We start from the raw sequence: 24,266 nt of genomic DNA, 5'->3' as shown, positions 1-24,266 counted from the left end.
ACGTTGGACTCTTAGAGCAGAGCGTTTTCTTAACAGCTTCTTAGATGTCTCTAATTAACAGAGCTCCAAACTAATTTCAGTCCTTGGTCAGTAAATGTACCCCTTTTATGCTTCTATAAAATTTCCCATAAAAATAATTTCTAATAGGATTCCTGTATGTCTTTTTCCCCTAAGAAACTGTCACTACTTTTATTATATTCTAACATTTCTTGTATCTTTGTAAGGAACCAATTACACGATTCTCTCAACATAAATTCCTTAAAGTATCATTTACAAGGACAAAGCAAAACCCAATTTTAAAAATGAAACTTTCTAATTTATAAATGCATACCACTAAAAAGCTATTAGAATTTTCTCTATATACATCAACATAGCTTAACCAAAATAAAATTGTTCTGCATATTCCAAAGATCTTTTCCTTTTTTCTCCTTATGCATTATAATCCCAAAATAATCTTCTGTATAAGCACCATGACAACAGTTCAAATTTTCTGGATAAAAATGAGTGAACAACATTTAATTTGTTTAAGATCTTAACACATATAAGTATTTTAGATTCATCGAACAAGGATGCTTTAAGAAAAGAATCAGGTTGTCCTATGGTTATCCCTTTTAAGTGTTTACCAACCTTCTCCCCATAATGGCACACAAGAAAATAAAGCTTATACTGTATGCTGAAAAGCATTACAATTCCTCGGTAAAGTGACTCTTGGTAGAAACAACTGGCCCAGGGATGCAGGTATCTAGCTTTGCAGCTTGACAAGTTCTACACATTTACTAACTGCTTCAAGAAAGGATTTTTTAAAAACGTCTTTCTTTTACCATGTTCACTAACATTTATACAATGCTGGAAATGTGTTGACATTTTAACTCTTACCGTTTTCTTGTCAAGAGAAGGCATAATCAATATTCAAAATTAAGCCTAAAGCTACAGTCACAACAAAAAATTATGAACTCAAAGACCACCTGCAATTTAAGCGTTCTCTTGTATAAAGCATCAAAAAGTTAATACAAGTACTAGTCTTAAGCAGTCACACACATCTAAGCCACATTTATTTGCACATGTATAGTAATGGGCAACAGATACTCCAAATTCATACAAATTTATAAAACAACAAATAATCATTTGGTACCACTTGCGTGTTATCTTGCTTACAGATTCAAGTGTAGATGAAGTTCCTTCATTTTGTAAACTTTCACACAAATACTTAAACAAAAATTCTTGAAAACACATATTGGCATGTTTCAGATAGGGCCAACACAAAAGTTAAGACAAGACCACAAACTTAAAATCCAAGTTTAGAATATACTTTTCTACCTCCCTCCCCTAGAAAGTGATTATTTTAACAGATGTATATGCTGTATCACAGAAATAACCATGGAGACAAAAAGATGCTCCCATAATCATAAAGAAAATGCCAGTCATACTGTTTTATCTACCAAATATATGGTTTAAATATGAGAAAACAGGAAAAATGGGGAAATGCTTAGATTAAAATAACAAGGGAGATTAGAAAAATGTGGTAAGTGATTTTGAAGGGGAACAAACTATGTTCCCATCAGAGCTGGAAAGTTCTGACTTTGACAACTCAAAATAATTGTCTAAGGCAAATAAATGTGAGGAAACCTTCAAAAACATTCTAATCACGTTTAGTATCTAGTGATAAAAGCTGAAAATGGTATCAAGAGGGTATTTATTATACAAGCGTCAACGAGGACATCCCAAAGCTAATGAAAGAAATGCACATTTATTTCTACAAAAGCAATGTATGATACAGAAGGGAACAGACTTAAAGATTTACCTATTAAAATATACAGATTCTTACTGAAGAGTATAGGATATTTAAAAAAGATGACAAGGGATGTTAATCTTTTTTTATTATTATTGTTTTTACATATTTTGGAACCTCACATAATTTTGATAAATAACTCTTACAAAATTATGCAAAAGTACAAGAATGTCTCGTAAACAAACAGTCTGTATTTTCCAAAAAATTTTTTACAACATGCAATTCTTAAGGCAGCATTCTCCTTACAAGGAAAGGTAATCCTTTTAACTCATCAAGAAATCTTCTGCTGCAAAGAATAGGCTAAGAAAGCCTGGCTTCTTCCATTAACGCCTCTTGTCTTTCCTGTCTGATTTTCGGTCTCTTTCACTTCTTGAAGATCTTTTGCCTGATCGACTACTCTCTGATATAGACCTCTTTCTGTCAGACCGGGAATTCTTATCCTTTGATCCTTTCGCATCTCTACTGCTACCTCCTTTTGAAGACTTGTGACTTCTTTCTAGTCCTGAAGCATCCCTTCGCTTCCGATCCACGCTCCTCCTGTGCTTTCTATCCCTGTTATGCCCCCGGCCCCTACTCCGACTTCTACTCTCACTACTGCTAGTCGTGCTGCTGCTGCTGTCTCTACTGCTGCTGCCACTGGTACTGGAGCTGCTACTGGAGCTACTCCGACTACTGCTACTGCCACTGCTGGAGCTGCTGCCACTGCTGCTACTGGTGGAGCTGCTACTGGAGCTGCTACTGCTACTGCTTCGACTTCTACTCTTGCTTGTCTTATTTCTAGCTCGACCTCTACTTCTGCTCCGAGTTTTGGTTTTGTTCTTGCTCTCTGAATGTACCGTCAGGACTGGCTCTGTCACCTCAGTGAGTTTTACAGACTCTACAAGAAACTCCTTCCTCTCAGGCGGTAAATGCCCTTGCTCCTGAACAACCTGAGGTGGTGGCTGTGAAACAGCTAACGGCAAATTCTCAGGCTGAGAGAGAGGCTGGGGCTGGAGTACTTGTAGGGGCTGAGACTGGGATTGAGATTGAGACTGGGGCAGGGGCTGAGGCAGGGACTGAGGTTGAGCCATAGGCTCAGGTTGGGGCTCAGATTCTTTTTCTTCTTTTTCCTCAGGTTCATTTTCCATTTCTAAAGTACTAGCATTCTCTTTTGCAGGAGAAACAGATTTACATTCTTTATCTGGCTCAACTTCAAATTCCATTTCTGGCTCCAATTCTTTGCTAGTTTCATTTTCTGAAGGTTCTATGCTTTCAACTTGATTGATTTCCATTACCTCCTGCTCAGCAATTACATTTTTGACACTCTCGACCATCTCTAGCACATCCATAACTTCTTCAGGCTGACTATCCTGCTGCTTCTCACTTTCCCTTACCTCAGTTTCCTCCTCCATCTTTACTTCCATTTCCTGTTTTTGTTCCTCCTCCTCCTGCTCCTTCTCTGCATCACTATGAACTATACCAATTTCCTTTTCCTCTTCCTCTCCTGCTTCCTCTATTTCTACATCATTGTGCTGATTACCTGTCTCCTCCAACTCTTCCTCTCGCTGAGCCACCTTACCCTCTTCTTGTTCCGACTTCTGTTCTTCATTACGCACCACCACCTGATGTTCTTTTTCCTTCATTGATTGTCTTCTAGGCCTAGCCTCCATTTTATTTATTTGTTCTGCAAATTCGATGCGTCTACCTTCAAATAAAGCTAAAGAATAAAAATTTACATGTGTAAAATTTACTAAGATTTAAAAAACTCAAAGTCACAATTTGACATCTGGTCACAGAATATCATTGGAGTTTTATCTAAATGTCTTTTTTGTAAAGAGATGACAAGACTGATTATGTCAAGTAAGTAATTCCAAATTGATATAAGATGACAAAAGTAAACAACCACTGGAAACCTATACACTTTAAGAAATCAGTAGCAGGCAAAACTACATATTATCTAATTGATGGAAAAACAGGACAACCTTTTGCTATTTTACTGCAGACTAAATGAAAAAGAACAAAACTTCTTTTAAACAATCAGTTTCATGGTATCATACCATGAATTAATTTTTCTGATCCCAAAAAGAGACAAATGAGCTAATCACAATCTTAGTAGTATCTGCCCTTCCATGTATATACTTCCTCTATAGACTACATCAATCTTCACCTTTTTTTGATTCATCAGCATTTGAACCTGACTACTAAGGATGTCAAGCAAAACACGAAGTCAGCTCACACAAACGCTTTAGAAACAAACATGCATCATCAAGTACCACCTAATATGTTAAAGTTTCCTGTATCTAATATCTGTCATGAAACAAATGATCCTGTACTCGAAACACGTTAGTACCTTAAGAATATCGTTCTAAAACATTAACAAATTGCAACTGCTACATGAAAGAAACAAACACGTATGTATGTATGAATCTGTTACCTTACCCACCAAGGAAATTTCAAAGGACCTCTTCTTTACACTTACCATTCATTTTTCTCTGAGACTCCTCTATTAATTTTTGGGTAGCAGGACACATTCTTCCAGGAATATAGAACAAATGGGGCTTTGTTTTAGTTCTGATATATTTTATTATCTTGGCATTATGCTCATTCCATTCTTCTTGCTAAAGAAAAGGTAAAAGGTCAGTGCTTTTGTCAACATGAAGTATTACCAATCTTAGAATTCCAAAATATACTCACCAGCTGCGCAAGCTCAACCTTCTGTTCCAAAAGTCGCAGTTCTGTCTGTTTAGCACGTCTCTCTTCAAACAGTTCTCTCCTCTCATTTTCAACCTGTTTTCTTTCTTCTTCTGCCTGCACTTCAAGTTTTTGTTCAATTTCCTGGCGTCTCTTTTGCTAAGGATAAACAATAACCTTTAAAAGCTTATTATGCACCCTGATGTGAAACACTGCAATTTTACTGATGTCTACAAACATGTGTCACATCTGCAATTCAGGACACCAGTTAATTCAAACTTGGCATCTGAAGCAGACTGCAGTTTCCCTTTCAGGAAATGGGGACTGAAGCCATTTCATGTAAAAAACCTAAATTTTAAAGCTGCCAGCTGTAATATCAGTTACTATTCCATTCCAACACAATATATGAAAGAACTTAACCTAAAAAGTTCACCTGAAAGAGAAGAGTACTGTCTTTATAGGTTATTTTCAGTTACTCTTTCCAAAGCAAAAAACTAGAGATAAGTGATATCCTAGAACAGACAACTAGTTCACTCTCTCTGAAATAAAACTTGATTAACTTCCTGTAACTGAACTGCTATCTCCCTTCTCCCCTGAGAAGCAGTAACTTGGTGTTCAACTCCAAGGACACAATTTTGTAGCTTTAGTAACATAAAAACTTCCAGAAATAGGACAAATAAACTCTGGAGAGCAGGAAATATAACTTATGCTTCTGCTTCTAGAGTACCTCTGAGTGTGTTTTAGAATTTATAATTATTTAATAAATTACAATGATTAATAAGTTCAACTTGCTGTTTTAAAGAAAGTACTATTAAGGCCTGAAGAAATGGAGAGACTTGCCCAAGACCTGAAAGTGAGACTGCTATAGAGCTGAAAACCTGAATACAGGTTCTCCTGAGTCAGATTAGGCTCAATGAACAACAAAGAAAAGTTCACTAAGTTACTTAGCAGAACCTCAGAAAGAACCAGTTAATAACAACTTAAGAAAGGTTTAAGTTTTTCCTTAGCTTTATTTTAGGCTGGCAATTAAATCTTTTTCCCTCCTTAGGAAGTATCAATAAAGCACTTTATGAATCTTACAATTAAATCTTAAGATTTTGTAAAACATTTAACACATAATCAACTACCTTGACAGCTTAATAAAGGAAGCAAAAGAAAAACTGCATAAATACCCTTTCGGTAGCAACAGTGGATTCTTGTTTAAATTTCTGAAGGGTGCCCATCAACAAGCCAAATATTCGACGGTTCCTAAAGAAAAGAAAAAAATCCAGTTTCAAAAGGTTCTACTTCATTTGAGCCTGCCATGTCCTATAAGCAGCACAGTATACACTTGAACAATTCCTAAAATTTTCTTAAAATTGCATTATTTAACAAGAGATATTTTCCTCCAGATACTCAAGATACCTTTGCTTTCCCTTTTCATCCATATTTTGATCCTGGATAAGGTCTCTCCGTGTGCGCTCTTTGGAGGTAGCTACAACTGAAGACTGCAAAGCTGGCTGCAGGAGAAAAGAAATCTCAGTAATCTAACTAACATACCAGTAGTACTCTACTAAATGTAGCAAGGTGAAAATACTATATTCACCCTCTATGAAGTTCTTTTAATCTCAATTACCTTCTTAACATCATCATCCTCTGGGTCGCTTTCTTGGCGTGATTCTCGTCGAGTCCGACGCTCCCCTCCCAGCCTGACATAGGAAAGGGAATTTAAAAAGGCCAATTCAAACTTTGATCTCCTATAGCTCTCAACCCAGTTAAGCTTTTGTAGTGTAAGACAGGAAAGGAAAGTAACACAAACTGACTATTTCCTCAATCTTATTTTTCTCCTGACCTTTACTGTGCTTTCATTTTTTTTTTAGTTCTATCAGTTTACTGCTACCAACCCATCTCCCTCCAATATCTATCCTGCATGCGTGCTCAGTCATGTAACCCCATGGACTGCAGCCTGCCAGGTTCCTCTGTCCATGGACTTTTCCAGGCAAGAATACTGGAGTGGGTTGCCATTTCCTTCTCCATGTGCTAAGATTTCTGTTACTGCCATGAAGAACTGAGTTTTCAGGGATACTGGCTGTCTCAGTTCAGTCAAATACCAAGTGAAAGACTCAGAGTAAGTGATATACTACTCAATTCTAATACAACTCAATCCAACAATATTAAATACTTATATTCTACCTCATAAAATAAAGTATGCTTCCAGAATTTTGTCCTCCAACATACCTACTGACTGCCCCTTCAAGGTCTCTCTGTTTGGCTGGGGGTCCTCCTCCACTATCTGAGAATCCACGCCTGCAATAAAAATGTCCAACATAAAGCGCATGAAAATTAAGAAAAATGGTTATTTCTACTTAAGAAGATAATTTAGTTGCAATTATTAAAAACTCCTCTTCCAAATAAAGTAACCTCAAATGGACATTTACTTCAAGATGGATGTTTTTATAGCATTTCTCTTAGCTCTATGAGAATAAATTAAGTTTGCACATAACTGATATACTTACTATATTCTTCAATCTCTAGCTGTAAATGTAAATGAAATTAACTATACAGAAAACTACAGCTAATCACAGCTTCAAACAAACCAAACTTTTCTTAACACTAACTCTAGCACACAATTTGTTTAAACCGATTCATTAATTTAGTACAGTACCAATGTATTAAATTTTAAGGAAATCTTACCTCAGCAATAAACTACCACGTCCTCTACCTCCACCAGGACCAGAAAGGGCGAGCAATCTGGCTTGGATGGGCCTACAAAATATTCACAAATCAGTGCAACAATCGTTTCTAACAGCACCAAACACTTCAACGGGTGCGGTTCACCATCAAAAGAAAATAAACAGAGAAGTTCTAATAAGAAGGTTTCAAATCCACGTGTTTGAAACACGGCAAGTGGTACTTTACTAACTGCCTTGTTTTCCCAAGACCAGTTTCACAGAAATGTATTTCTCTCAACACCACTACACGTTAACAGACCTGAGTCAGGTTCAAATTTCACCAACCCAAAGAAAGTTGCACGTGGGCAAGAGCCGGAGGGTGAGGCGGCGGGCCGCGTCCCCGGAGGGTCCCAGGGCCAACCCTGAATCGGGTAGCCCGGGAAGGAGGAAGGCTTTGTGCTGCAGTTCCGGGCCTGCGGAGCCGAGGGCGGGAATCGGCAGTCCCGGCCTTCCCACAGGACTGGAGGCCATCCCGGCGCACCCAGGCTCCGCTCTGTTTCCTCACGCACCCAAGACCCAGGACTTAACGCTGAAGGCCTTGGAAATTCCCACCTCACAGAAAACAGGGTCCCACGGCTGCCCGGGAACAGGCCTCGATGTTCCAGTCTTCTCAGGGCTGACCGCCCTCCCCGCCCCCAATTCACCCCGGCTTCACGGCCGCCTCTGGGAGCCAGAACCCCATCCACTCCTTACCTCACGTCATTCGGATCCCGCCCGGTGAGCTTGCGAATATTCTCATCCACATTCTTTAGGCTCTCTTTGGCCTTTTCTAGCTGCTCCTGCAAAGTTCTCACTGCGACCGCCATCTTCTCCCTGCAGCAGGCTTCGAGACTGCTCTATAGGCCGCGCCTGCCTGTGTCGCGCCGCAAGACGCCAGAGGACTGACAGCTGGGCTCAGCCAATGGCAAAAGGAGTTGTATTTCGGCCTCAACCACTCAGCAACCGGAAGGGGGAGAAACTGCCGGCCTTTGTGACTCTGGGCCAATGAAAAGTCAGGCAGGGGTCCCCTCCCTCCCCAATTAGCTGCGGGTGGTTGGGCTCCGCTTCTAGCGCAGAGCCGGGGCGGGTTTGAGACTACTTGGGTCCTCGGAGACGTGGGTTCGCGGCCCACCTCTTCTGGTGAGGAGAGCGGGGTCTTCCTGGTCCTTTTAACCTGTAGATGACGTGCCTCTTATCGTTTTACCACCTGATCCCCTCAGAGTAGGGTTCAGACGAGTCTATTTCCCCGTCTTCCCCCGGTAAGTGATTTGATTAGGACAGGGTGCGGCCATTCCGTTGGTGCGCATGCCCAGAGAGGCGGTGGGCGGGCCGCAGACTTCTCTTGATGCGGTTAAACCTTAGAAGAGCGGAGGTAAGCGAGTGAAGAGGAAAAGTCATTCCTCCTAATAGCTAACAATTATTTTATACTCTGTGAAACACTTTACGTGCATTATCCCCCACAAGCCAAAGACTTGAATAAACTTGTTACTCAGGCTTGTTACTACTGATAAGGAAATTGAGTCTGGAGATAATGTGACTGTCCTAGGTCACGCCGGTCCGGAATCATCCTATGATCAGACCAGTGCCAGATTGTACTACAAAAAAATGATCAGATCATGTGCAGGGTTATACTAAAAAAAAAAGAAGAAGAAGAAAGCGACGATAACGGGTATTAGCCTCTACACCTAGGTTGCAGCTGGTTGGTTTAAAATGGGTTCTGAAGAACAATGTTATGGATAATCTTTATGTCCTCATCCTTCACTCGTTAGCTAGGCATCGTGCACTAAGCTTAGCAGGCCAGCAGTATTTAATCCGAGTTACCATTAAATTCATCCAACAATCCTTAAAAGTTCTTGATCTGTTAATCTGGACTCTGGAAAAATCCTGGAACAAGATAGCTGTGGTTCCTGCTTCCACGAAGTTTGTAGGGTTCTCAGGGAACAAAGAGGCTTCCTGTACTTTACGCATTTAACAGATATTTATGAAATGCCTACTATGTGCACTTGGATAGTCACTGTACAATGCAGATATCTGCCCACAAGGAGCTTGGCAATGGGACGAATGAGGAGACAGATAAAAGCATAAGTAAATTATAAAACGTGGTAGAAATGGGTTAAGTGCTATACAAAAAAAGAAAATGTAAAGCTGGGTAAGAAGGATGCGTGTGTGCTCAGTGGTGCCTTTGCAACGCTATGGCCTATAGCCCCAGGCCCCTCTGTCCATGGGAATCTCCAGGCAAGAATACTGGAGTGAATTGCCGTTCCCTCCTCCAGGGAGTCTTCCTGTCCAGGGATCTCCTGCATTGGCAGGCAGTTTCTTTACCACTAGCACCACCTGGAAGCCAAGAAGGATGAATCTTGATAAATAATTAAATGATTCTGGGACTTCTTTGGTGGTGCAGTGGTTAAGACTCCTAAACTTCCACTGCAGGGGGCTCAGGTTTGATCCCTGGTTGGAGAACTAAAATTCTGCTTGCAGTTGTTGTATGGGGGAAAAAAATTACATGGTTCTGATTGTGAGCAATCACTGCAGATGGTGACTGCAGCCATGAAGTTAAAAGACGGTTGCTCCTTGGAAGAAAAGTTATGACCAATCTAGACAGCTTATTAAAAAGCAGACACACTACTTTCCCAACAAAGGTCCATCTAGTCAAGGCTACGGTTTTTCTAATAGTCATGTATGGATTTGAGAGTTGAACTATAAAGAAAGCTGAGCACAGAAGAATTGATACTTTTGAACTGTGGTGTTGGAGAAGACTCTTGAGAGTCCCTTGGACAGCAAGGAGATTCAACCAGTCCATCCTAAAGGAAATCAGTCCTGAATATTCATTGCAAGGACTGATGTTGAAGCTGAAACTCCAATACTATGGCCACCTGATGCAAAGAACTAAATCATTTGAAAAGATCCTGATGCTGGGAAAAATTGAAGGCAGAGGAGATGGTTGGATGGCTTCACCAACTCGATGGACATGAGTTTGAGTAAACTCCTTGAGTTGGTGATGGACAGGGAGGCCTGGCGTGCTGCAGTCCATGGGGTTGCAAAGAGTCGGACACAACTGAGCAACTGAACTGAACTGACTGTCAGCATGCTTAGTCTCATGGATCCTTACCACAATCCTGTGTAGTGGACAGTACTTGGAACCTGAGTGTGGTAATAGTGCCATGAAGTGTAACAGTGTTTCCATGGGAAGATGCTTTTAGAGTCAGCCAAAAAGGTAGGATCTAGTCCTACTTCCTTAGAATCTATTACTAACATCCTTGGGAAATTTAAGTCTCATTTTCGGGGGATAATCAGTAGAATGCCACGTCCAACATTTAGTAATGCTCAATAAATATTAGTTTCCCCTCCAGTCGCCAAAATATCCGAAGACACCGTTATTGTGGTTTAAGAAATAGACCTTAGTAAGACACCAATTTTTTGCCTAATCTTTGACCTTTCTGGTGGTGACAAGGGAGAATACAATTGGGACATAAAGGACCTGATTTCACAAATGGGAAATTTTAGTGCTGAAAAAATCAAGATTAAGATTACAAAATACTCTTCAAAATTAGTCTATTTGCAAAGGGTTTGTTGAAACATATGCTTGATTTTTTGTGGTGGTTGAAAAAACGGATTGAAACGTTATAAGGGCCATGTTTAAAAACAAAACAAACCCTCCTCTATTCCAATTTTGGTACATGGTCTTAAATTTTATGAAAGGATATGAAGAGTTGGAAGGTTAACAATTTGAGAAACTCAGCACTTTGAGGGAAGCAATGACTTCATTGGGCAAAAAAATCTTTTCTGTAAGTTACTAAGAAAAGAACTAATCATAGGCGCAGCAACACGTTTAAGCCAAAGTTTGCCACATTTAAAATGTGTATATGGTCTAACATTTGTATTTGCACGTCTGCAGCAGTTGTCCCACATCCGCCATAGATTCTTATATGAACTCCATCCCTTCAGTCGCATTTCTGAAGTCTTTTATTTGCATTTTCTGATTCAAATTTCCCTTTCTTGTCCCTTACTTCCAGTAAACTTCATGGCGGCCAAAATGGCTCTAAATCTTACACCTAGGCTTATCCAAAATGGATTGGGATAATTTCTCAATATACCTAAAATTTATCAGTTCAATTCAGTCCTCAGTTGTGTCCGACTCTGCGACCCCATGCACTGCAGCACGTCAGGCTTCCCTGTCCATCAACCAACCTAAAATTTATAGCCTGAAAACTGACGATTTATTCACTCCTTACAACTTTTCATATTTAGGAACATATAGCAGAAGTGGAAGCTTTTAATGAAGCTATTAGACATTGTTGTGCCTAACATAACAAATTAACAGAGATGGCAGCGGGAGCTCTTCTCTTCTCTTCCCAACTTCGCCACTTAGCACACGAAAAGTCCTTCCTCCTATCGGCGCCAGCAGTTCACCCCGGGGAAGGAACTGTGTGACCATAGAGCTGGCGGAATGCCGGGGTAGAGGGGACCGGATGTTGTGTTTTCACCTCCCCGTCTAGGGGCCGGATCGGGTCTCCACGGGCTGGGTTTGGTTCCCGTTGCTGTCAGACTCTCCCGTTCAGCCGCAGGGCCGGGTGGCCCTGGGGTGAGCTCGCCCGGGGACCAGACTCACTCCATTACCAGCCTTCAGGAAGCTGAGTGGATTCCTCGGTCTCCTAGCAACGAGGGCCCGGCCGCGGACTGAGCCAGCCGCGTAGCTTGTCCAAGCAGTTGGGGCGCTATCCAGAATCCCCAAGCCGGACCCAAACGGGAGCCGAAACCCCGAGCTTGGAGGAATAAGCAGGAAATGGCGGACGAGGCGTTGTTTTTGCTTCTGCATAACGAGATGGTGTCTGGAGTGTACAAGTCCGCGGAGCAGGGGGAGGTGGTGAGTGCTGCCACACGCCCTGACACTGCTTGTTTCCGCTCAGTTCTTTCCTTCAACCCCTGCCCCATCGCATGCCACTCGTCGCCTCCCGAAGTGTAGACGAATTGGTACACTTTCAGGTATCCTAAGCCTTGGAACCTGTCAGCTGTCCACTCTTGCGTTCTTGTCTCTTTCGTATCTCCTACTCTATGATACCTTTTTGTCCGGTCCCGTATCTGTGGCTGGCAGGCCACAGATTTTCTTAGTTTTGTCCCTTCCATGTGTTGTCCCTGCCCTGATTTGCGGCAGAGTTAACTGCTGATTTTGGCACCCCTACTTAATTACAATGTCACTAGCAGCACTTCCCGTTGTCCACTGGACAGATCTCTCCTAGCCTGAGAATCCTGTCCCTCCCTCCACATCCCTAACCCTCACTAACACTCCAGGAAACTCAGAGAAAGAACGTTCATGAGATTTGAGGTCGCAGCAAAGGAAACTTTGCATGTGTTACTATGATTAGGAAACACAATGTAAAAAAATTTAGTGTGCATTATATGTCAGAGCCGGTCGCTGGGGATGTAGTAATGAAGAAGGAAACAATGGCCCCATCCTCCTGGAGGTTACTTCTGATGTATGTGAGTCTTCATTCACTAATTGATTCATTTAGAAAATATGTTAAGTGTATTGTGGGCCTGACACTGTTAGATTAATAAGATGAAGTCCTTGCCTTACAGTCATTGGGGAATGTGGTTCAGTGAATAATTAACAGTATTTGGTGGTATGAAATAATGGAGTTGTAGAATTTCATAAATTAAGTATTCTAAAGTCATGCTCAGGTCAGAAGCTCTAGTTTCTATAATGCTGTTGATAAAGAGGGATAGAAAGTAAGGGCAGGACAAGCATCCTAGGCAAAGGTAAAGTCATAGTGGAATGAAAGGTGTAGAGTATTTAAATATGCCTGAGCATTCACTGTGACTAGATTGAATAGGTGGAGAGTGAAAAGTATTGAAAGCTGAAGCTAGAAAGAGCCTTGTATGATTAAAAACATGGACCTTCTCAGTGGAGGATTTTTAAAAAGAATGACACAGTCCATTTGCATTTCAGAAAGACGAAAGTATTCTTTGGACTGGAGAGGGAAGCTCTTGTAGTGAGAAGCTTCCTTACTGTAGGAGTCCAGGCAGGAGATGATGAAGATCTGGATAAAGAGAAGAGGAGAGAACGGTTTGAGAGATAGGAGGCCGAATCTCTAAGACGTGATTAGGTATAGGAATGAGAATTGAAAATTATCCCCAGGTGTTTAGCTTGAGCCGCTGGGTTGGATGGAGAAGGAGTAAAGAAGAGGTGAAGATACTGAATTATTTTGGATTGGTTGAATTTGTGGCACCTTAGGACATCCAGGAAGAGTGACTGTCAGTTTGTGAACTGTAAGAAGGATACTGTCTGTTTTAGGGGGCTGTAACAAAGATGCCAGAGTGATTTATAAACAACAAATTCATTTCTCACAGTTCTGAAGGCTGGGAAGTACAGTCAAGGCACCAGGAAATTCAGTGTCTGGTGAAAGCCGCCTCCTGGTTTATAGATAGAGGTGTTTTGGCTGTGTGCTCACATGGTAGAAGGGGACTACTAGCTCTCTGGGGTATCTTTTATAAGGGCAGTAATGCTTTTCTTGAGGGCTCCACCCTCAAGACAGAATCATCTCCCAAGGCCCCTACCTCCTAACACCATCTGGGGGTTAGGATTTCAACAGAGGAATTTTGGGGAGACACATTCAGTCTATGGTATTAATTATGCATTAGAGATATTAATAGGAAGATATCAGGAAGAGTATTGGAAATAAAGCAAATTTTATCTTTTTTTTTGGCCACACCTTGCATCATGTAGGATCTTAGTTCCTAGGTTGAACTCATGCCCGCGGCAGTGAGTCCTAACCACAGAACCACCAGGGAATCCCACAAAGTCTATTATTCAGATTCATCAGTAATAAGAGATTTTTTCCAAATTACAAACTTTTGACTTTAACATCATTAACAGCCAGTAGTTAATGTTTAGCATCTGTGCTGAGTGCTAGTGCTGAGTAGCAGACATTTGTGTTTGTGTAGAGTTAGCTTTCCTTAAATCCTTGTCCCCAGAGAATAATTAGTAACACATCTCTTTTACTCTATTATCATAAAGTCCCTGCTCCCTGCCCCACCACACATGCATCAGCTTGCTTGATTCTACTCTCTTCTACTTTCCCTCTTTCAGCTCTTGCCCTGGAAAACCTTTTTAAAAAATTCGCCCCGCCCCCAGTGGGTTAGCCAAAATAAAGCAAAACGGTTGTTCTAATCGTGACTGATAATTTTGAGAGATGTGCTAGTGCTATAAGAGAAGGGAAATCCAAAAGTTTTGAATTATTAAAAATAACTTTCTTTTCCTATTGCAGTTTGTGTATGGTGGGGAAAAAATTATAAGTGCATATAAGCAAAAAGGATTTTTAAAAAGTTATGTAGTAGGCTTGATGATTAGAATCCATACTGGCATCTTGGTGTATGAGGGTTTGGTAACGTCTCTACTTTGTGTGTGCTTCAAATTTTTCATGATAAAAAAATGTAAAAGAAAGACATAATTCTATCATTCAGAGATGGCCTTTATATATCTTTTTAGACATGAAGTCATAAGTTTAAGTGAAATCAAGGAAAATACTAATGTTCTCACACTTCAATAATTTTCCAACTGTGCCAAAGAGGTATTAAATCTAATAATTGAATAACTGGACATTTAGCAATTTATTGGGAATAATTTTTTTTACATTAATGGATAAAATATTCCTAAGTTTTTCTTAAAAATTTGGTACTTATTAGTGACCACTCACAGATGCCAAAGTGAATGAACATGTAGCAACATCAGAAGGTTTTCCTAGGACTTAATTCAAGAGTTCATGTGATTCATAGTTAAGATTTGAGAATGTCTGCATGTAAGCATATTTCCTGGTTATCAATATATTCCTGGGTGATTCTACAAAGAGCTGATTGTTTCACAAAGAGCATCATGATTTACAGGTCATTCTACCTGAGCATGTTTGGAAACGGGTAACAGAGTGGTGCTGTATGGTCCAGTGGAGAAACAACACAATTTGGTTTTTAGAAAGTCTATAGCATAAATATAGAATATAAATCAAAGGAGCAAAAACTAGAGACAAGGAGGTCAGTTAGGAGGTTCTAACTGAAGACCAGGAGAGAAAGGTTAAGAGCTAATTTAAGCAGTCAGGAGAGAGAAGATGGACTTGGAAAAGCATGTAGATGATAGGCTCCACAGGACTGCAGTGTGTATGTAGGCTTGGCAGCACAGAGGTGAAGGAAATGGAAGTTTTCTGGTTGTAGTAACTAGATAGACGGTGGTGCCATTAGTGAGGTTAAAGAATTTTGGAGGCAGAGCGAGCTGAGGATGCTAAGATAATATCATTTTAAACATGCCGTATTTAAGGGGCCTATGGGACCTCAGGGCTTCCCAGGTGGCCCTAGTGGTAAAGAATCCACCTGCAATCCAAGAGACGCAGGAGACATGGGTTTGATCTCTGGGTTGGGAAGATCCCTTGGAGGAGGTCAATGGCAACCCACTCCAGTATTCTTGCCTGGAGAATCCCAGACAGAGGAGCCTGATGAGTGACAGTCAACGGGGTCGCAAAGAGTTGGACATGACTGAGCATGCACACAATGGGACCGCTAGATGACTGTGTCTGCTAAAATCTGTACTAGAAATAAAGATTTAGTAGTCAGGCCTATTAGTGGAGTACTTAGAAGAAAGTTCAGCAGATAACGAGGCCTGTGGTGTTAATGGAAGACAAAGGCTTCAAAATATATAAAATTTCTTGCCCTCTTGTTGCTGTATTCTAGTAGGTGGGGATGGAGGAACATGAACAGTATAAAATAAGTAACATGTATATTGGGTTAAATGGTGAAAGAAGTTCCCTGGAGACAAATTAAGCAGAGAAATCAGAGCATCAGTATCACTTTTGGAGGGCTTCTTAAAACACAGGTTACTCACCCATACCTACAGTTTCTGATTCACTGAATTGGGGGTGGGGTTACAGAATTTGCAATTTTTGCAAGTTCCCATGTGATGCCGATGTTGCTAGTCTTGGGACACACTTTGAGAATCATTAGGTAGTTTCTGAAGTGGAATGATACTGTAGTTTTAAAAGACTGAAATTGGCCTCATTGAGATGATGACTTGTGAGTGAAGACCTAAAGCCAGTGAGGTGGTCATGTGAGTTATCTAGATGGAGAGCTGCCTAGAGCCTGCCTGGCATGTTTAAGGACAGCAAGGAAATCAGTGAAGCTGGATGGAGTGAGTGAAGAAGAGGAGGTGAGGTTAGAGAGGCACAGGAGTCTGGATTGTATAGGGCTTTGTAGGTCATCCAGAGGATTTTGAGAGTCTTTGACATAGGTGTTATTTAAAGACTTAAGAGTGGATGAGATTGTCAAAGGAAGAGTGAGGCAATTGCATGATTCCAGAAATAGGATGGTGGGGTCACCAACTAAGATACACTGGGAAATGGAAAGCTTGGGTGACTCTTAAGAGACATTTTGAAGCAGAACTTAGAACAGTGACGGCATAAAGGGAATGACAGAAAAAAGTCAAAAGCGATACCTTGACCTCAATATTATAACGGAACAAATAGTTGAAAATGGAAAAAGCCAGGGAAAGCAGGAAGAGTAATTGGGAAGAGGCTTTGGCATTTCTGAAAAGTAGTAACAGTTCTGTTTATCTTATTGCCTTATGAAAATGATTAAGAAAATTCAAATATGACCTGCAATTCACTTTTTCTCACAATGTTCAGTGAAATATTTACATTCTGGCATTCTAAAATTATTCAAAACTATTATTTTTTTTAAATAGGAAAATGGACGCTGTATAACTAAACTGGAAAACATGGGGTTTCGAGTGGGACAAGGATTGATAGAAAGGTGAGCAGTATGGATTTGAAAATTTTCTTCCAGGTAGGTTATGAACAAAGATGATCCATTTCAAAAGATTGCATAAAACTTGAGATACTTTCATTTTAATTCCTGAATTTTATTTATTCTCTGTTCTTTATTCACAGATTGAAATTTCTTTTTAGGTCTGATGCTATTTTAACTCAGTTATCCAACTTTCATGTTTCAGAATTTGAAGAAAATAAGTATTTGTTTAAAACTTTTTTCCTGAAAACTTTGATGTGCTGAAACAACTATCTAAAATCTTGTTGCATTTCCTACTTAAGCTCTAGTAGGTTCTTTATCCTAAATGGAATATGGTTTAAATGTGTACCTTAAGAGTCTGTTTATGCATGTGATCATCTTCAAACTTACAGATCAATTTCTTTTAGTGTTCCTTTCTCACTATCTGAAATAACTGAACTCTGTTATATTTTCCTGATCTTCCCTCATGGCTCAGGTGGTAAAGAATCCACCTGCAATGCAGGAGATCTGGATTTGATCCCTGGATTGGGAAGATCCCCTGGAGAAGGAAATGGCAACCCACTCCAGTGTTTCTGCCAGGAATATCCCATGGACAGAGGAGCCTGGCGGGCTACACCACGGATCACAAGGAGTCGGACACAACTGAGCGACCTCTCTCTTTTATATTTTATATAACAGTACCATGATCATGCTCAGCTTTTTTTTAAAAAAAAAGTGTCAGCTGTACCTAAAATTGCTTACTGTTAAGACTAACTTTAGCCCCATCATTATATAACAGCAAGTGAATTCACTGAAATGGGAACTACGTTGCTTGGTGCTTGTCACTTTATGACTGTCAGTAAATGTTCAGTGCTATTGTGACATTTGGAAATTAGTGAATAATTTACCCCTCCTTTCTCTGGATGAAAAGTACTGTATTACTTCTAGTTGATCTTTTTAGGTTTACAAAAGATACTGCAAGGTTCAAGGATGAGTTAGATATCATGAAGTTCATTTGTAAAGATTTTTGGACTACAGTATTCAAGAAGCAAATCGACAATTTAAGGACAAATCATCAGGTATTTAGATAAATTAAGGCCTATTTTTTAAAGTCCTTTATCTTAATATAAATGTCCTATTTTAGTGACTTGTTATATAAAATTAATTTCTCAGAAACTTAGGAATGTTTCTATGTTATTAATACATCATTACTTTTTTTCTCTAACAGGGTATAGTGAATAAAGACAAGGGCAGTTATCTGTAATGACAGTTGTCCCTTTCTCTCAATAAAATTTTAAGTTTTAAAAAGCAAATATCAGAATGATAAGTTTTAGGACTTGGTTCTTTCATTATTCTTACTTAGTGGTGGTAATATGCAGAACCATAGATATATCACATTTCTGTCTTTCAAATAATTCCTGAAGTCTCATTGTACTTCTTGCCTGTTCAGTTGCCATTGTATTTTTTATTCTTAAAATATTTTGTTAATATAAAAGTTAATAGGGAAAAAAAAAGTTAATAGGTTGCATGAGAGATTATGCAAAAATTGACTTATAAAATTTTAGGAGATATTTAGAATATATTTGGCATTTACTAAAGTATAAAAAATGAAAATAATGTTCTCTCTTAGCTACCAGTAGAATTCATTTTTACAGATAACATCAGCCTTAACCTAAAAGTACTTGAAATGCTTATGTGAAAAAGTGACACTGATTATTGGCTTTCCAGGTATGAGTTAATTAGATATAGCTGCTAATTTCACCTAGAATGTATTTTTGATTCTTTCACACTAGACTGAATTCTTTAAGGATAGCTGTTTTATGTATCATTGTATCTTCAGTATCTTTAAAGCATTCAGTAAATATTAGTGTTATAAATGATGAACAGCTCTTCAACTTGAACACTGCAAAACTTCTTTGTATAAAGAAAATTTGACCAATGGAAGGGAAATTTTTAATAACTTTTAAAAATTCTTAAATTGTTTTGAAGGGAAGAGTACAGATTACATTGACTTTGGATGTCTTTCTGTTTTCGGGACAGGGCATCTATGTACTTCAGGACAACAAATTTCGCCTGCTTACTCAAATGTCTGCAGGAAAACAATATTTAGAACATGCATCAAAGGTACTTAATGGAATAAAAGATTGTTTTTTTATTATGAAACAAGTAGAAATGTAGGGAAAAGTACAATGCTAATCACAGTAGACTTGAATTCAAAATGTTTTAAAATTGTTCCTTTTGCCTAAACATTTCTCTACGAAATAGGAGAAAGATATTTATCATATTGAAATAGTTTATATTAACTTGTAACTAAGTAGGCTTATGATGACCAATTCAAGAAACACTATAGTTTAAATGTCATTAAAAATGTAGATTAATGATGAGATAGTACTCAAATATAGTATGGATATATCAGAAAAAATACTCAAGCTTAAAAAACTGGTATTAGCTATATAAATTATTCAACTCAGAGTTCATATTTACAATCTCCATCAGTAAATTAAAAAAATTTTTAATATAGTTAATATTTGTTTCTAAGAATATATGTCTTAAGTATATCTGCATTTCAGGGTTTCATGTATTTTTTTTTCAGTCTCAAGTAGGAATCAATAAATAGGCCAGATATATTACAGATTAAAATACATTGGGCAGTATGTAAAAGCTGCTTTTTATTTGTATAATTTGTCCACACCTAAATTAATCTAACATAAAGGCAGTTTGGTGTAGTGGGAAGAATATGAACTTGGGACCAAATAAATCTAGATTTTAAGCTAACTCCACAACTTATAGATCCCCTCTGGACCTTAGTTTCCTTATTAATAAAATTGATTGTAACAGTATATTATAAACAATTTCTAAGTTCTCTCCCAGTTTATAATTTCATGATTCTATATCTGATTACCTATCAGTACCCATTTATGTATATTATAAAATAATTTTTATATTATTCATACATATTATTGAATATCATGCAATTCAAAAATGTAGATGATACCTTGGACTATTTGATTTTTGGTTCTCTTTTTGTGCTGTCTCTGCTATGGCTTAGTCCCATTTGCTTGTTTCCTTAACAGAGTTTCTCAGCATTGGCACTTTGATCCTTTAAACTGGAGTCTTTGTTGTGGCAGGCTATAAGTCTTGAACAAGATTCTTGACTTCAGAAACCAATTTTGATTGAATGGAATCATATTAGTTAGCTTACAGAACTGATGGGAAGGCTCAGAAAACAGGCAAGAACCAGGGAAGGGGAATCTCCTGGTGGTTTAGTAGTTAGGATTGGCTGTGGCCCAGGTTCAGTCCCTGGTCAGGGAACTGTGATCCCGTAAGCCATGCAACATGGTGTGGCCAAAATTAAAGAAGGAAAAAAAGGCACCATGGGAAGTTAAAGCAGCCACATCGCTGCACAAGGAGAGTCTAGTTAGAATCCTTCAGGCGGCACTGACGGTAGACACAAACCACCTTTGCTGTCTCTAGAACGACTTCTAACCTGTTTCCAGCTTTTTCTGTCACTCACCGTAGATTCAGGGTCATGGACTGGGCCAGTGAGTTGACTGAACTTAAGTCATGTGTCCATGTTTAGTTGCCAAGGAGCTGGGAAATCTCATAGTAAGAATCTTTAATAGTTTGAAAAATTATTACACAGCTTTTCCAAATAAGTGACTTATTTATTAACATCAAGGTTTAACTAAATGTGATATTTAGCAATACCTTTACTGTCTTAGTAAATCCTTAATACTTTGTACACTTTTGTTCCTTTCAGTATTTAGCTTTTACATGTGGCTTAATCAGAGGTGGCTTATCAAACTTGGGGATAAAAAGTATTGTAACAGCTGAAGTATCTTCAATGCCTGCCTGTAAGTTGACTTCATATTTCTTAACAAATGTTTTTAGCAGTTATTTATCAGGTCTGGTGTTCTTTTTGTTTGTTTCTTGTTTTTGTTACTTAGAGGACATTTAAAATGCCAAAACCACTTCATTTTACTTTTGTCAATTTTAGCACTTAATGTAGTTATGTGTAGCATACTTATATTTATAGTCAATGATTTTAAAATTCATGAGACCATGATTTAAGAAAATGTGTTAAGGAAATGTAAATTTATAAGACAACTTAAAGGGTGACTCAATTTTTAAAGGAAAATTTTAAGATAGCAAATTTCCTTATAATGTTGAAGATTTTTTAAAAATTTTCTCAAATACATCTATTATATAAAGCTAGATAAAGCCAACTAGTCTTTTATCACTAAACTCCTTTTCAAAAATCTCTTTGCCACAGCTACTAACCAAGAATAAAATTGGATTGAGCATCACTCTATTTCCTTTCTATTCATAGTAACTAGCAATGAAATACCTAAAATATAGAAATCAGAGAAACAAAGGCATTCATTCACAAACCGGATAATCATGATAAAAATGAAATTGACTTTATCAAATAGTGTGAAGTGTGAAAAGTCATTTGATATAGCAAGTTTCTTGATTGAAACAACTTAATATATAGAGCAGAAAATGGATGTTTAGACATGTTTACCTTTTACCTGAAATCAAAATGATTTTCATGTTTTCCTTTTAGGTAAATTTCAAGTGATGATACAGAAGCTATAGAACCTACTGAAATGCAAGGCTTTACTAGTGTAAAGAGATAAATTATTCCTGTATAAAATATTTCAGAAGGCAATGATTACATTGTTGGACATTTGTACTGATATAAGCTATTTGCTAACCTGTATAATGAAAGATGCACGCTTAAGCAGAGGAAGGTTGTATTTTATCAATTTAAGACAGACCTTAAAGCAAGTAGAGACATTCTACTATAACATACACTTTACTGAAACTATTTAAAATGAAAATCTAATTTCAAATAACTAAACACCAATGCAGGACCCTTATTTAAACATTTTTTTTTTGCTTTGAGTGATACATATTTAACCAGAAATGGAGAAGCAAAACTCAGGGTTTGGTAAATTAGCATAAAGAAAAGTATGCACCAATCAGAATCATTTGTGTAAAAATGAACAAATTTTGGTTTATGAATTTGTTATTAAAAAAGCAAATAGTACACTAAATTTTAAACTTTATTATCTTATTGCTTATAATTTATTTCTATTAAGAGTTTTTATGCATGTATAAGGATTTCGTTATATACATTGTGTATTGTGTGTGTGTGATGTATATTTAACTGCCTAAATTGCTTTAAAACTTTATTTTACTTTAATAGAATTCAGTTCTTGAAAGCTCCATTAATATAATAAAGTAAAATATAGATCTAGACAAAGTGGGATACAGATGTGAATTCAGTGACTCCAGAGCCAAAGAATAATAGGTATTTGAGGAAGGAATTGTTATACTTACTCCAGTTACAGTCTTGACTTTCCATTTCTCTCTCCATATGTGGAAGTGCTGGTGAAGATTCTAACATCTGTACTTTTCCCCCTTACTTTTAGCCTTCCCCAAGGGCAGAGGGGTGGATGAATCGATAGTCACACCAGTATTCATGGGCCCATAAGCTTCTGTGGGTTGAGGTCAGTGTTCATCTAGTGTATCTCTTACCTCTTCTTTCATATGATGATCATGAAAGGACAAGCATGGAGATGAAAGCTGTCATTATTGAGGATAGCAGGTGCAGACAGAAAGCACCTGAATGGTGCTCCTGAATTAACCAATCCTGGAACTGCTATACCTTTGGACTTTTTCTTTTATAATAAATTCCTTATATTGTTCAGTCTCCCTTTTGTGTATTTTGTTGTGTGTGTGTGCTCAGTTGTGTCTGACTCTTTGCGACCCCATGGACTGTAGCCCGCCAGGCTCCTCTGTCTATAGAATTCTCCAGGCAAGAATATTGGAGTTGAGTGCCATTTCCTTCTCCAGGAGATCTTCCCAATCCAGGGATTGAGCCTGCATCTCTTGTGTTTCCTGCATTGGCAAGCAGGTTCTTTACCATTAATGTGCCACCACTTGTAGCCAAAAAATAGGCCTGTCTTGGTAGAGGTGAGGCAAAAGTTAGGTTATACAAGAAACAGTATGGGAATATTGAATTTTCTTTTTTCTATAGGGGGAGGGGAAGACAAAGGTTTACATTTAAAACAATAAAACCATAAGGTGCTAAAGACAATATGAGGTTTTATGATCTTGTAGTAGAGAAGGCCTTTTCAAGACTTGTAGAAAATCAAATAAAGCCAAATAGTAGAAAAATAGCATATCTTCAAGAAATGGTACTGGGAAAACTGAATACACATCCACATGCAAAAGAATGGAATTGGACCCTTATACCATACACAAAAATCTACTGAAACTGTGTTAAACACTCAAGACCTGAAACTTTAAAATTCCCAGAGGAAAACAGGAAAAAAGCTTTGTAATATTGGTCTTAGCAATGGTTTCTTGGATTTGACACTGAAAGCACTGGCAACAAAAGCAAAAACAGACAAGTGAGACTGTATCAAACCAAAAAGCTGCCCAGCAAAAGAAAGAACAGTGTGTGAAGTGGCCCTGTGGAATGCGGAAAACTGACGCAAACCATGTTCCCTGGTAAGTGGTTAATACTTAAAGTATACAGGGAACTAAAACTAGCAAAAAAACTCAAATAACCCAGTTAGAAATGAACAGAGGACTGAAACACATATTACTCCAAAAATACATACAAATGGCCAACAGGTATATGAAAAGATGCTAAGTATCATGACTAATGAGGGAAATGCATATCAAAACCACCATTAGTTACTACCCCACACCAGTTAGGATGGCCATTAAAAAAACCCCAAACCAGAAAATATGTGTTGGCAAGGATGTGAAGAAATTGGAACCCTTGTGCACTCTCAGTGGGAATGTTAAAATGATACAGCCACTGTGGAAGAGAGTATAAAGATTTCACAAAAATTTAAAACAAACTACTATATATTCCAGCAATCCCACTTGAGAGTATTTATTACAAATAATTTAAATCAGGATGTTGAAGAGTTATTTGCACTCCCATGTCCACTGCACCATTGTTAACAATAGCCAAGAAGTGGAACCAACCTAAATGTTCATTGTATGTATAAGGATTTTCACTATTTGACTATATTCATTGATGGCACTTGATTTGTACTGGCAAACAAGGAAATAATGTGCAGCCAGTAAAAAGGATGAAATAGAGCTGTATATATTTGCTTACACGGAATGATGTTAATTGGTCTTGAGAAAAAGGTTTTTTTTACAGGATACCACACATGCAATATGTAAAATATAAATATACATGACTATGAGTGTATCCAAAAGACTTGAAAGGTGTAAGTAAATTGTACAGTAGATTATTTTAAAGTAATCCCACAATAAAGACATTTTTATTTGGGCATCTTTCTGTACAACTTTATGTTTTAATT

The 24,266-nt window shown here is 38.3% G+C and overlaps 2 protein-coding genes across 4 annotated transcripts; one reads left to right on the top strand and one right to left on the bottom strand.

The window, feature by feature from the left end:
• Positions 1–1,022: 1,022 nt before the first annotated feature.
• On the bottom strand, positions 1,023–8,029 carry PNN (pinin, desmosome associated protein). Its single transcript, XM_065906317.1, has 9 exons — positions 7,864–8,029; positions 7,133–7,204; positions 6,677–6,745; positions 6,075–6,147; positions 5,864–5,958; positions 5,632–5,707; positions 4,463–4,618; positions 4,248–4,386; positions 1,023–3,485 (listed from the first exon to the last, which is right to left on the bottom strand). Exons 1-9 carry the CDS (start codon positions 7,974–7,976, stop codon positions 2,113–2,115), a joined length of 2,166 nt encoding a protein of 721 aa, XP_065762389.1. The 5' UTR covers positions 7,977–8,029; the 3' UTR covers positions 1,023–2,112.
• Positions 8,030–8,486: 457 nt separating this feature from the next.
• Positions 8,487–22,630, top strand: TRAPPC6B (trafficking protein particle complex subunit 6B). 3 transcript variants are annotated; one of them, XM_065906513.1, is made up of 6 exons: positions 8,487–8,521; positions 16,871–16,938; positions 17,873–17,990; positions 18,952–19,035; positions 20,672–20,765; positions 21,479–22,630. In XM_065906513.1, exons 1-6 carry the CDS (start codon positions 8,495–8,497, stop codon positions 21,508–21,510), a joined length of 423 nt encoding a protein of 140 aa, XP_065762585.1. In that variant the 5' UTR covers positions 8,487–8,494; the 3' UTR covers positions 21,511–22,630. The 3 variants fall into 3 exon arrangements, with proteins under 3 accessions (XP_065762585.1, XP_065762583.1, XP_065762584.1); XM_065906511.1 differs by lacking the exon at positions 8,487–8,521 and adding an exon at positions 11,650–12,013; XM_065906512.1 differs by lacking the exon at positions 8,487–8,521 and adding an exon at positions 12,070–12,132.
• Positions 22,631–24,266: the final 1,636 nt, after the last annotated feature.

Source organism: Muntiacus reevesi, chromosome 15 (assembly GCF_963930625.1).
Source record: "Muntiacus reevesi chromosome 15, mMunRee1.1, whole genome shotgun sequence".
Taxonomy (NCBI): Eukaryota; Metazoa; Chordata; class Mammalia; order Artiodactyla; family Cervidae; genus Muntiacus; species Muntiacus reevesi.
The sequence above is the reverse complement of the archived record's forward strand: the minus strand, read 5'-3'. Positions and strand labels throughout refer to the sequence as shown.

Coding starts and splice junctions, on each gene's coding strand:
- PNN (XM_065906317.1), bottom strand. CDS start 7,976: ATGGCGGTCGCAGTGAGAACTTTGCAGGAGCAGCTAGAAAAGGCCAAA. Junction 6,746..7,132: donor CGTGGTAGTTTATTGCTGAG/GTAAGATTTCCT, acceptor TTTTTATTGCAG/GCGTGGATTCTCAGATAGTG. Junction 4,619..5,631: donor CCACTGTTGCTACCGAAAGG/GTATTTATGCAG, acceptor GTTTATCCTTAG/CAAAAGAGACGCCAGGAAAT.
- TRAPPC6B (XM_065906511.1), top strand. CDS start 11,933: ATGGCGGACGAGGCGTTGTTTTTGCTTCTGCATAACGAGATGGTGTCT. Junction 17,991..18,951: donor ATTTAAGGACAAATCATCAG/GTATTTAGATAA, acceptor TTTTCGGGACAG/GGCATCTATGTACTTCAGGA. Junction 19,036..20,671: donor ATTTAGAACATGCATCAAAG/GTACTTAATGGA, acceptor TGTTCCTTTCAG/TATTTAGCTTTTACATGTGG.